General features: G+C 47.3%; 1 protein-coding gene across 1 annotated transcript in view; it reads left to right on the forward strand.

Moving 5' to 3' along the window:
• The window catches only part of ADAMTS17 (ADAM metallopeptidase with thrombospondin type 1 motif, 17), a 313263-nt gene that overhangs the window by 2762 nt on the left and 297108 nt on the right, over window positions 1–13393 (forward strand). Inside the window, exon 3 of the mRNA XM_008568277.1 lies at window positions 8959–9124. Coding sequence (XP_008566499.1) covers window positions 8959–9124 — 166 coding nt within the window. The remainder of the gene's footprint in view (window positions 1–8958; window positions 9125–13393) is intronic.

The raw sequence follows: 13393 nt of genomic DNA on the forward strand, positions 1-13393 counted from the left end.
CCCCCCCGGGAGGCAGTTTCTGATTCTATTTCGTGTCTGTCTTCCCAGGCACAAGAAACTGCTTCTTCCATCTCCACCTCATCTTGTGCCACCATCTAGAATTCTCTAGCCCTTACCATGTAGTCTGCAGCAAGTCATCAGAATCTGAAGCAAAGCCAGGAAGCCTGGGGGTCAGAGTTTTTAATGTGAGACTTCTGCTCTCTTCCCAGCACTTCAAGGGAAAGCTCTGGGTGTAATTTCCTAGGATAAGCCTAGTTCTCTTTTCAGGAGTTTTCTGAGTTCTGATAAGGGTATGATCCGCTTTTGCTCAGCTGGGAGGAATTGGCGGCTTTGGTGAAGCAAGGAAAATGGTATAGAGCCTGGAGAGGGCCTGGTAGGAGCTAATGTGGAGCAGGGAGAATGTGGGCTGTGGGTGAGGAGGCTTAAGTAGGAGTGAGAAAGGCTCAGATCACTGTATGGCTCGGGTCAAGACTGTATCATGTTCTGGGAGGGACTGGAAGGCCCACATCATTTTTCCTGTTTTTGCCAAAGTGTTTAAAGTCTAGGTCACATCACTGTACTGTACATGGAAACATCTGAATCCCATTTGCTGCGGTTTAGTGAGTTTCTGTAGAGGTCAGAGTTTATACTTCTTGGTGTAAAGTTTCCAGCGAGGAGCTATCTGTGAAGGAACCGAGGGTGGAAATCTGGATAACATTGATTTAAAATCCTTGCAGAGTGAATGCTGGGCCCTCTCACAGATGGCACCAGAGCCAGCTTTTCAGGAAGACTGTCCTTCCCTTCCACACCATGTGAGGGCGCTGTGCTTTAGATAAAGGAAGCCAGCCAAGAGGCTGAGTTCCTTGTGTGCAGTTGCTGGTAGACCTCTAAGAAACACTTCAGGTTTTAAATTTCTGCTTGAGCAGACACTTCTGTTTTTTATCCTGCCATGTTCGTCCTGTCCATGTGAGTGAGACGTTGAACATTTCTCCCTAAGGACACGTGGACAAAGGGCTGAAGGCAGGAGGGAACAGACAGTGTGGTGACTTGGAGTGGACCTCCTGGTTGCAAGGTGGTCCTGGAAAGAGTAAAGAAGAAAGGAAGAGGAACTTAAGCTAGCCAAGTTTACGTTGTGCTCCATCTTTGACTTTGGCTTTCAGTTCAGGTGGCTGGTAATGTGTTAGTTCCTCTTGACTGTGGTAGAAGCCACGTGGAGGGGAGATGTGGAGGTCTCTCTGTGTGTGTGCGTGTGTGTGTCTCAGGATAGACTGAGCTACAAGGCGTGGGGAGGGAGTGATGTCGAGTAGATGATTTTCGGTGGCTGTGGTTGGGGGCATTTCAAAGCCTCCTTGTTCCAAAGAATCATGTAAAACAGGGGTTGGCAAACTTTTTCTGTAAAGGACCAGATACAGGTTGAGTATCTCTTATCTGAAATGCTTGTTGGGATTTGAAGTGTTTCGGTTTTTTTCACATTTTAGGATATTTGCAGAATGCATACCGGTTGAGCATCCCTAATGCGGACATCTGAAGTGCTCCCGTGAGCATTCCTTTTGAGTGTCATGTCAATGCTCAAAAAGTTTCAGATTTTGGAGCATTTCAGATTTTGTACTTTCAGATTAGGGATGCTCAACCTGTAGTAAATATTGTAGGCTGTGTGGGCCACGTAGTCCCTGTCACTGCTGTCAATGCTACCCATTTTAGTGTGAAAGCAGCCACGGATGATATATAAACAGATGGATGTGGCTGTGTTCAACACAACTTTATTCTGGATCCTGAGTATCGTTTTAATTCCTAGTAAGTCCCGCCTCACCTAACGTGTCCAAAATGGCATAGCAGAGAGTGTTGAGTTCTGGAGCAGGCATGGCAAGCTGTGTTCCCTGCTGCGTGGAATCTGTGCCATGTCTCTGGTGGTGTTTGGTATCTCTATAAAGGCGATGTGCTGGTGGGATAGACCATTACTTAATTGTTCACAGGGCATGAAGACTAAGTTGCTTGTTCCATTTCTCTCCCTCCTGTTGACTGTGGGCAGAGGCATGGACTGTGGCGTTTCCTCTCTGCTTTATCTTGAGAAGCACTTTTGGGGTCTTCAAAGACTACAGGCTCAAATAATTGTTTTCTGTTTATGCTTCTTTGTTTTATTTACATTTCAAGGAGTATTTAGACATCGCGTAGGTTTTTTGGAAGAGTTTCAGTAACCATCTAATTTCAAAGCAGTGGACTTCAGCATGTGAGGAAGGTATTTCTACTCCTAATGGATTTATGTGAGTTTGGATCAGCTGCCTCCTGTGAACAGGACCAGGTCGAGGAAGGCCAGCAGAAGCGGAATCGAGCTAAACTTCACCGGTAAAGAGGGCAGCTGAGATGGAATTTCAAGGAATAGAATGCGTGTCAGTTTCTGAAAAGACCCTGTGTCTGAAAAGAGTGGAGGAAGGACCTGTTTTAGCAGAAGTGGACAGAGGAGGGAGGGCTGGAGGCCCCTGCCATCAGGTGTGGTCTGCTGAGCAGTGGCCGTCCTTAAGTGAGTACTCACCAGCTCTGGGAAGTGCACTCACCAGAATCTCTCCACCCTCTCTTGGCTGAGAGGGTGGCCTGCCAGGGGCACATTGTGTGTGAGGTGTTGGGACCAGACAGAACATCAAGGAACTCTGGGCTGTGAAACATTGTTCAGGAGCCACGCCCTTTCCAGGCTACCCCAGGAGGACTGAGAGGTCAGGTGTCCCAGCATGCCACCTCCAGAGTCACAGCTGCATGTTGCAAGACTCCTACGTGGAGCCTCTCTTGTCCGGGTTGGTCACTGGGGTTGACCCGTTGGCCCAGCCACCCTCACTGTGGCTGGTCAGCCCAACTGTTCTGCCTGTGGCCATTTTCGTAGCATGTCATTTGCGGTGCTTCCTACATCCATAGCTCTCTACAGCTCTTCCTCCCAGTTGTCCCTGTGGGAGCTTTTGGGGAATGCTCACCTCTGTTTTACAGGGAGCAAGTGTAGTCCAGATACGAGTGGATGGGGCTGAGGTCTGCCAGCCAGTGAGTGGGCAGCTTAGGTTGGAAGAGGCAGGGACCCGTTCTCAGGAGGGCTGCTGCATTTACATGACGCCTGTGATGAAGAGGCGGCTCCTTAACAAAGAGCTGTCAATCGCTCTCTGATGGATTGATTATGACATTGCCCAGCTTTATAATGCAGCATCACTTGATTGAGTACCGCCAAGCAGGAATTAGTCTTGGCAGAAATCGTACAGTGGAGACCGTTTGGAGAAGAGCAGATAGAAGAAACGTCATTATAATACATCATCATATTGATGCAGGTCTGAGGAAGGCACATGGGCCTAAGGTGATCGATCACTTAACGTTGCTGGAGAGTTGATCACGCACAGCATAAATGTATTTGGCAAACACAAAGCACATGTTTAGAACTTTGTTAAAAGAAACAATTGAGTGGATGTTAAGGAGAATTCTGATAGGAATGTAAGAATGGCAAAGATAGTTGTGAAGTTTGGTGGTGTGGAAGAACTAAATGGAAGAACTCGGATCAGAAAATTCTAAGGTCTCTGGCTTCCTGCTCTGAAAAGACATTCATGCAGCCTTGTGGTGCTTCTCCTCATCCCCTTTGTCCTCTTACCCTCCGTGCTGTTCTGCTCCTCCTGATTGTCACTGCTCAGGGCTTCATCCACCTGCAGCTCCCCAGAGCAGGCTGACACCTCACAGGATGCTGGCCCGGCTTCTTTCTGCACCAGTGCCCCTGAGTGTCACCTGGGGCAGGTGACTAGCTTTCCCCATGTTGAACTTCTCCTTAGCTGGCAGAAGTTAAGAGAAAGAAAAGGAAGCATGAGAGGGGATGACGATCTGAAGAAGGCATCTTAGAGTGATTGCACCTTGCAGCTTATTTCGTGCACTCATGCTGCAGCGGCCTGACCTCGGAGGTGTGCAGTGGGAGGTTTGGAGGGAACCATGCAGAGTCACTGGTTAACCTTTCCTCGTGCACGTTTCTGCACACAGGCACACAGATGCACTGTCACGCTCTTGTTCCTTAGGAAATGAAGCACAGCCACGCAGGGCTGTGATCCTGAGCGAGTCGCTTAACCCCTTTGAGCTTCCCTGTCTGCAGCCATACAAGGGGTGAATAACATCGGCCTTGTGTGACTGTCGAGAGAATGGAGTAAGATAGTCTGTGAAATCATTTAGTGAAAGCCTGGTGCATTAAGGAATTAAAAGCAGGTTTCTTCTCTTGCACTACAGGCCATTCCCAGACTTCTCCAGTTATAAATCAGCCAATCATTCAACACTGTTGAACTGAATGAACAGATCGTTATCACACACCTGCTGTGTGTGGGGCACTCTGTTAGGCTCCTGACAAGACTCGGAGAGAAACAGTGCAGACCCTAAAGAACGCCCCAGAGTTTCTGATGCGGAAGGGCTGGGCCTGTGAACTCGCATTTCTAACATGTTCCCCGGTGATGCTGGCACTCCTGGTCTGGGACGGCACTCTGGGACTCTGAGTGTTGGGGAGTCCTGGTGCTAGCCACGTGGGGAGGACTAGCAGGGGGAGGAGGGGCATTTAGAGACACGAGGTGATCAGGCTGCAGCCTTGGATGGTGGAAGTGGAGATGGAAAGGAAGGAAGACCATGCAGGAGAGATTTTAAGGGAGAGCCAGTGGTCCTTTGTGACCAACTGACTCTGTACTATGATCATAAATGGGGAGACACTGCAGTGAGTGACCCCACATTACCAGGGGAGGCTGGCTTGGGAAGGAAGACCAAGCATTTCACATTTGCAGAGGCAGCAGCGGGGCCATAAAAGGGAAACTCTGGACAGGGGCATGTGGATGCTCCTCCCACAGGACCCTGCTCCGGACCCCATTTGAGGCCCCTTAGAGAGTCAGAGGCAGGTGTGGAGGCAGGCATGAGTCACAGGAGTGCTTTTCACTCCTAGACGCAAACTCTCCCATACCGGAAGCAAACCCATGACCCCATTGATTCCATCCTCTCAGACCACCTAGACTAGCCCATCTTGATGCAGAGAAGGTGACCCAGGAGCCTCTCCAGTTAACCAAGGAACTGCAGCCTCCTGAAGAAAGGGCTGGGAGGGCTCACCGGACCCTGCAGTCCCAGTGCGGTCTTTGTAGGATAGTGAGTTCAGCAGAATCATGTGGCTTTATCCTTCCCATAGAGGCACAATCTTTAGTTCCAGAGCACACACGTGACAGATTTTCTTTACATTACCTTAAATGTATTTCCTAAGTTGTGCCCAGAAGCTGTGCTGATGTTAGGAGGTGGTGGAGACCTGCGTCTTCACACGTTTTCCACACTGTGGGGAGAGCTAGTCCTGCTTCAGGGGGTGGAGTGGGGTTAATGATACTCTCTTACTGTAGTACAGAAACCCTTCAAAGCAAGGACCCAGAACAAAGAGTTGAACTATTATAATATCAGGTGCTACCTGATACTTTTTATTTGACCCAAACTTCTTTAGTGTAGGATACCAAATCTTGCAAAACTTAAGATTTCCTTTTAAGAGCGCCATTTTGTTGGGGACTTATATATCCCTTAAAACCATGTGGCATCAGGGTGGGGGTTCTGCTGCTGTAGGCGTGTACTTCACTGTGCACTGTCTCTGCGGGGGCATGTTGGCACCTGATGCAGCCTCAACCTCATCACCCGTATTCCTTTGCTGCCATCGGTGGAATGGAAGAAGCCTTGGACGAGCATTTCCCTGCATCTCCCTTCATAGGTGGTGACTGGAGTATTAACATGAATCTAAGCAGCTCTGCTCAGCTCTTGGGGCCACGGGGCAGCAGTGGGCTAGAAGCCAGGGCAGTGGGCAGAGTCCCACAGTCAGAGGAAGGCCCAGGTTCCAAATCTAGGTACCTTTATGTCGACATCGAGGCAGCAGCTGACCGAGGTCTCCAGCACCCAGTTCAAAACTAGGATAGGGACTCTCAACCCTCACTGCACATTGAAATTTCCTGTTGAACTTTAAAAACACTGTGTTCTGCCCCCAGAGACTGTGACTCAGTCAGCCTGGAGTGGGGTCTGGGCATCAGGAGTTTTCAGAGCTCCCTACATGATGCCAGTGTGCAGCTGGGGTGAGGACCACTTAGCAAAGTGGCTGTAGGCCATCCAGCCCAGTCACAGGGGGCAGTGGGCTGTGGGAAGGGGGATTTATTTGGGGAAGAGAGGAGGTCAAGAAGAGATCAGGAGGGCTGACAGTTATTTGGGAGTGAGATTGTGTGTGGGGGACACAAGTGGCACTTGGCAAGAGAACATCTTATCACTGGTGACATGCTGACAAAGTGAGTGTGTTTGAGATTCTTGAGGGAGCTCAGCCACAGCGGGATGAGAGAGGGGCAGGCCCTTCCTTGTGCTGGCTCCTCAGGGCAGGGACAGTGTGCAGCCCCTTCCTCCTGGGTGCCAGTCCTGGCTGCATCCCTGCTTTGAAGGTCAGGTCCCAACAGGGCAAGTCCTGCCAGGTGGAGTACAGTCCATTTGTCCATCTTCACCAGCACTGCCCCTCCAGAAAAGACATTATAGCAAACCCTCCCACCCCCGCAGTGGATTGTGCTGTGTGTGTGTGCATGTACTTAAGTGTATGCCTATGCAGGATTCTCACCGAGGTGAGAGCTCCCTGTCTTTAAAATCCTGTATCAGTCTAGAGTTCACTGATAACTGCATTTTACACCCAGGCTTGTGAATACAAACACTAGGTGGAATGAATGAAAGTACTAGACCCCCAGGGGCAGGGGTCTTTGACCACCCTCTCAGACAGAATTTTTCCAGGGAGTCCAGCCCCTGGGAGTGTGGGGCTCCTTTCATGCCCCGTTCCATAAACTGCACTCTTGATTTTGACCGTGGACACTTCCACTTATCGCTGGTGAGGTGATCTGCACTGCGACGGCTTATGCATAGCTGCAGTGGGGCTCTGCACATCCCACTGCATCCACTTCTGTTTCTTCAGTCTGTCCAAGGTATCTTCGTTTCCACCCAAGTTTTCACTTCAAAGGAGAGGGAAGAAAGCTGTCTTTTCTATGGTCATGCAGTGCCACTTTGAGACAGTTTTATTTGGGCAGTAAAATCTGTGAGTTGTTCTTGGCAAAAGTTCTAATGAAGTGGAAACCTTGAAATATGCTTAGAGCAGTAAGCATGGTCTCACCCTGTGTCTTGGGGACTAAAGGTTGTAGGTGATCTTATTAGCTGATCTGATTTACTTTCCAAGAGGCTTGTACTGGTGCATCCTTTCAGAATGCAGAGGGGTCTATGTCATTTGGCTCAGGTGAGCTCTGTGCTTGGGACCGGAGGAATTGCTGAGCTGTGGCAGACAGCAGCGCTTCTCGAAGTGTGGTGCCCGGACCAGCAGCACCCATGTCATGTGGGGACTTGTTAGAAATGTGCATTTGTGGGTCCCACCCAAGACCTCCAGGTGATTTTGGTGCATGCTGGGGTTTGTGAACCACTGGTTTAGTATGTCATGGCTTTTGAAAAGTGATGGTGGAAGAGAGAGAGAGTAAAGATGTCCATGACCTTTCAATCTGCCCGATCTGCTGAATGTGTGGTAGCAAAGGCAATCGGGGAATGTCACCCTGGAGGAGGGGATGTTGCTGCACAGCTAGTGTGCAAACTTGTCCTCCCCCAGCCCTGGCTGGGTTAGGTTCCTGTGGGAGGTTTCCTTTGTTTTGTTGACTCCGCATAAAAAGGAAGATAGCAGCAGGTGTCTGGGGAAGCAGGGCGTTGTTTTAATGCCGTCAGCTTTCTGTGTCATATTTTTTTTTTTTTTTTTTTGTCTTTTGTCTTTTTTCCGTGTCCGGCAACGGATCGCAACCCTCAGTGTTGCCCCCGTACTGGACCGGGAACCGGCAACGGGATCGCAACCCTCGGTGTTGCGCCCGCGCCTCGCTCAGCCAGTGAGCGGGAGCCGGTCTGTATGTGGGATCCGAACCCTCGGGCGGGAGCGCCGCCGCGCTTCCCAAGCGGCGCACTATCCAGTGCGCCACCGGGCCGGCCCCTGTGTCATATTTTTTTATAGAATTAATATTCAGTCTATTAAAGTGACAAATTAAAACTCTTAGTTTTTAAGTTTTTTATTCAATTTAAAAATCTTATTATATAGCAGGTTTTTGCAGTCACTTTTAAGAGGGAAGGACATTGAATAATATTTGGCTCTGTGTACAAATTTGGTGATTCACAACTGTTAAGCATGTAAAACAGCTTTTAGAAGTTTAACATATTCAATTTCATTTTCAAGTTTTTTGGTTGTCTGATTAAAAAAACAAACCCTTCACAAGTACTTAAGCAATTCTTATAAACCTAATAACTTAATCTTGTAAGCATAAGACATCTTAAGTTCTCTCGCACTTTCTAATACTGCTTATAAACCTAACAAGATTTTAAAATCACAATCTAAATGGATGATGCACTTTAAAGTAGAATCACAGATCTAAACCATTAGATACCCTGACAAGTTCTCTTAAACCTGCAAGTTCGAAAAAAATGAGCAAATCCCCTATCACAAAACTATTAGTACTGCAGGTCTGATTGACTTCATTGTCTCTATATTTAATTCTAAGTATCCCCACAGATAAGATACGTTTTCCCATTAAGGATATAATTGTCATTCCCAACAATTTTGGGGTTGTCTCAAGTGGACATTTGGGGGGATGATTTTAAAAATAATTTTAAAAACTTTTTTTAATTGATTAATCGATCTTCTGAAAGCAGACTTGGAAAATGGGTGCTGTTGTACCTATCTCTGCACCCCCACTCCTACTTTGTGTCCTCCTTCACCTCCCAACACAGCTGCTCAGTGGGATGTGTTTAAGTCACAGAAACTCACTCTTGGGCTCAGGTAAATCTGAGCAATTTCCAAAGAAAAAAGACCAAACGTGGAAAACCAAGCCACAGTTATGTGGCCTTGCTACTCTCCGGCTGCTGGGGAGTGGGCCTTTGTGAATGAGGATGACCGATGTCCTGTTTTCCTCATTTTCTTCCTGGCAGGTTGGCCTTATCCAGCTTGGGCAGGAGCAAGTGCTAATCCAGCCCCTCAACAATTCCCAGGGCCCATTCAGTGGACGAGAGCATCTGATCAGGCGCAAATGGTCCTCGACACCCAGCCCGCCTGCCGAGGCCCAGGGCCCTGGGCAGCTCTGCAAGGTTCTCACAGGTGAGTCTGACCAACAGTGTGACTGGCTGAGTACGCCCAGCCGGCACCCTCGGTGTGTCCCCAGATGTCCCCACCAGAGTCACATGTGTGGAAACTTATCTTCTTTCTGCAGTCCCCCTTATCCACGGTTTCAGTTACCTGTGGTACAGTACAATAAGATATATTGGGGGGCCGGCCCGGTGGCGCACTGGATAAGTGCGCCGCTTGGGAAGCGCGGTGGTGCTCCCGCCCGAGGGTTCGGATCCCACATACAGACCGGTTCCCGCTCATTGGCTGAGCGAGGCGCGGGAGCAACGCCGAGGTTTGCAATCCCGTTGCCGGTCCCCGGTCCGGTACGGGGGCAACACTGAGGGTTGCGATCCGTTGCCGGACACGGAAAAAAAAAAAAAAAAAAAAAAAAAAAAAAGATATATTGGGAGAGAGAGACCACATTCACATAACTCTTATTACAGTATGTTGTTATAATTGTTTTATTACTAGCTATTGTTCTTCTCTTACTCTGTGTAATTTATGAATTAAACTGTACTGTAGGTGTGTATTTACAGGAAAAAAAACATAGTATATATAGGTTTTAGTACTACCCATGGTTTCAGGCATTCAGTGGGGGTCTTGGAATGTATCCTCCCATGGATAAGGGGGGACTACTGTATTTTGAAAGCTGTTTTATTGCCCCTGAGGCCACTTCCTTCTCCTTTCTGTGTGTAGTAGCATCGTGTAGCAGCCCTTAGAAGAAGTCTTCTTATTTCTGTTAGGAACCCAGGATTTCTTTCATGCAATGCCTCAATTTCATATATCAGGAGCAAGTTGAGGCCTGAAAAACTTCAATGGCTTGTTTATCAAACCCCAGGTTGTTAGAGCTGGGATGAGGATTCCCTTCTCCTGGTGCCCTGGTCAGAACCCACTCTTTCAATATAGTGGCCCTCAGCCCTGGCTGCACCAATTAGAGTCACCTGGAGGACTAATAAGCAGTGATTCTCAAAGTGTGGCCCTGGGCCAGCAGCATCAGCATCATCTGGGAGCTTGTTAGAAAGACACATTCTTGGGCCAAACCTGCTGAATCAGAAACTCTGGGGATGGGTCCAGTCATCTGTAGCTTCATAGGCCCTCCAGGGGATCAGGATGCTTGCTAATGTGTGGGAACCACTGCTTCAGAAAGTGCCAGGCACTAGCCTGTCCCCCAATCTCCTGATATAATTGGTCTAGGGTGTGACTTGGGCGTCAGTATTTTTAGAAGTGATTCTAGTATGCAGCTTGGAGAACCCCAGGGGTTCTATTTGAGCTACCTGTGGATTATCTGTCAGATGTTCAAGAACCTTTCATGGTGCTGGGTCATCTGCAGTCTGCCTGCAGATGTCCCCTGATGAAGTCAGATAAATTGCCACCCATAGGAGGCATGTGCTCCCAGGAGATCACAGGGTCCCACAGCTGACCTTTGGGAGTTGTGCTTTTGTAGTTTAAAGAATTATCTTGGTGTGAAAGTGTAGTGTGTCTCAGTGAAGTATTCCGATGACTTTGGGAATAAAGTGATCATATGATTACTTTAGAATAACCTTGTTACTTACAAACACATCTTGCAGCTCAGCAGTTGCATGCAGACCTGATGGAAGCTGATTGTTGTCCTCCTTAGGCTCGTGTGCATCGGGCAGGGAGGTATTAGAGACAGATGTACTAAAAGTGTGCTGGATAAAGGCTTTCTGAAACCAGAGGAGAGCTTTGACTCATGAATGGGGAGACAGAATGCCACCAGACATGAGGGGTTTTCCTCTGTTTCTTACAAAAGTGGAGAAGACAGACCTTGGCATAAAATTACTAGTAGCTAAAAAAAAAAAAAAAAAATACCCTTTAATAGGAAGCAAGGGTTTTGGTAAGTCTGATGGTTGGTTGTGTGTAGGTTTGATGTAAGTGTGCTATTTTAAAAGTTAGCTTCCTGATCGTATCTAGGTCAGTCTCGGTGGTTCATTTTTTCTTGGTTGTTTATCTGCTTTTAAAGTAAATGACTGTTAGTCATTCTAAATCTGTGTGTGTTCTCTGCAGCTGCCCTGGACATATTGGCTCAGAGACTTAGGGGTTTCTGTAAGACATTGGATCTGAGTTCTGGCTTTATGTTGCCATCACCTGGCCTGGGTCCCATCCCTAGAGAGCTGCTTTAATTAGTCTCAGGCACAACCTGGGCATCTGGCAAGGTAAAAGCTCCCCAGGTGGTTTTAACATTCAGCTGGTGTTGAAAACCACCATGCTAAGGAACAGTAAACTTGAGCAGTAGCACCTGTGGGTCTTCGGAAGCTGATTTTCTCAGGTGAGAACCTTCAAGCAGGGTCATGCAGTGAAACTAAGGGCAAATACGTTTTAGTCTCACCCTTCCCTCCACTTAAGCCAACGCTCATCCACTGCTAATCCACTATCGGAAGCTAATGTGCTTGCGGATGAGCTAATGGAATATTTTCCTGATGACCAGCTTTATCCTCGTTAGAGGCGGGATAGCAAGGATTGCTGACAGAGTGATAAATGGTACCTGTGTTTGCTTTGTTGTCCCCAAGACTAGTTTTGAGGTACCCTTTTCATAGATTGTTTAGCCTTTAACAAAGGAAATGAAACTAACAAAACCAGGGTAGGGTGGAGGGGATGGAAACAGTTAAAACAAGAGCAATCATGCAAGACTGTACAGAGAAATCTCTGCATTTGCTTAAAAAATAACCTCCCCTTCCCTGCCCTCAAATCTCACACCGGCTTGTTTGCGGGCAGGAACAGTGTATATATTTAAGGTGGTGGCAGACTCAGGTTCTGCACTGGGTAGAAACACAGACACAGAGGAGAGATATAAATTTTGCTTCTGGTCCTTCTTGCTTTGTGTGAAATACTCAGTAAACTTCGTTGCTGTGTTGAGAAAAGACAATGGACCTTTTAATAGGCTTAGCTAATAAGCAGTCAGTTAGGCCCTAACTAGTTTGGATTAGCTTTCAAACATTGGGAGTTTAGAAATTTACTAGGACACCAGCAAAGTACATTCTTGATGTTTCCTAGAAAGATTAATCAAATTAATCCAGCATTTCCCATGGGAATATGTTCTTTCTTGCTGAACGTGGTGGCTGTGCCCCGTTGACCTTGTGTTAACCTTGGACATGGCCTGAGAGTAGCCTAGCTGGCCCACCTAGGTGAGGAGGAATCTGACAACTCTTCTCCCTCCAAGAAGCACTCAGTTCACCTGACAGTCAAACCTGGGTAAGCCACCACGTTGTCTAGTGTTTTATGTCTGGCAGAGCTGGGGCTAGAAGCACTGACACAGTAAAGGCCACCTGGGGGGAACCACTTTCTTCCTTAGAGCCTACTCAGGTTGCATTTCTAGCAGTCTTTGAGGCTCCTGGTAAGAGGACAGGCTGATCCTATTTCCTTTACAGCTCCTTATTTTTAGGACCTTATAAACTGATTCATAAAATATCACTCCAGGTTGGAACTTGGCATAAAAATATGGAGTCTGCAAGCTTTTTTTTTTTGGCTATTCTCAACAACTAAAATGGTACTTTGGATATTTTGAAATGTTCCTTGATTTTTAAGTGGTTATTTTGACTTCAGAACTTTTCATCTTTCTTCTGTACTTAAATTTTAATTGCACCATTCAGATTTAGTTGGGAATCTACCCACCTGCATTTTCATGGTCTTTAGTAACCGTTTGAATCTTTGTCTCCTCCAGCATGGTGGATGTCACATGTAGACGGTAGAATCTAAGACTAACTTGCGAAGAGGCATTTTCAAAACAGGAATCCCACATTTTGAGTAGCGGTGAGCTCCTTAGCATATGCATGCCACCCAGCCGTGGTGCCCATGCAGCACTGCTGTCTCCTTTAGAGTACATTCTGTTACGTTTGTTTTAAAAAAATCATTGCAGTTATTTTCTATTGTCATCTGGTTCATTTATAGCATTATAATGGTAATTTCAGTGACTATTTGGAGGCTAACATAGCTCCAGAAATTGTGTATTGCTAATTTACCCAAGAATTTGCATGTGTAACAGTATGTGTACATACCCTATAATACTTAATTGGTCAGGACCTGGGCTTCGTGTCCATTAAGATTAATTCATTAAGATTCATTTGGTTGGAAATGACAAATTAACCTGGCTTACACACTAAAGACATCACTGACCTGGGGTCACGGAACTGACAAGGAAAGCAGGAGGTTGGACCTTAGGTAAGGCTTGGCTTTTGCAGTTCTTTCTCTGTGTGACAGCTCTGTCCTCAGTTGGCTCCTCTGGGGTGACAGACGCAGCTAGGA

The sequence above is a fragment of the Galeopterus variegatus genome, unplaced genomic scaffold, assembly GCF_000696425.1.
Source record: "Galeopterus variegatus unplaced genomic scaffold, G_variegatus-3.0.2 Scaffold393, whole genome shotgun sequence".
Lineage (NCBI taxonomy): Eukaryota > Metazoa > Chordata > Mammalia > Dermoptera > Cynocephalidae > Galeopterus > Galeopterus variegatus.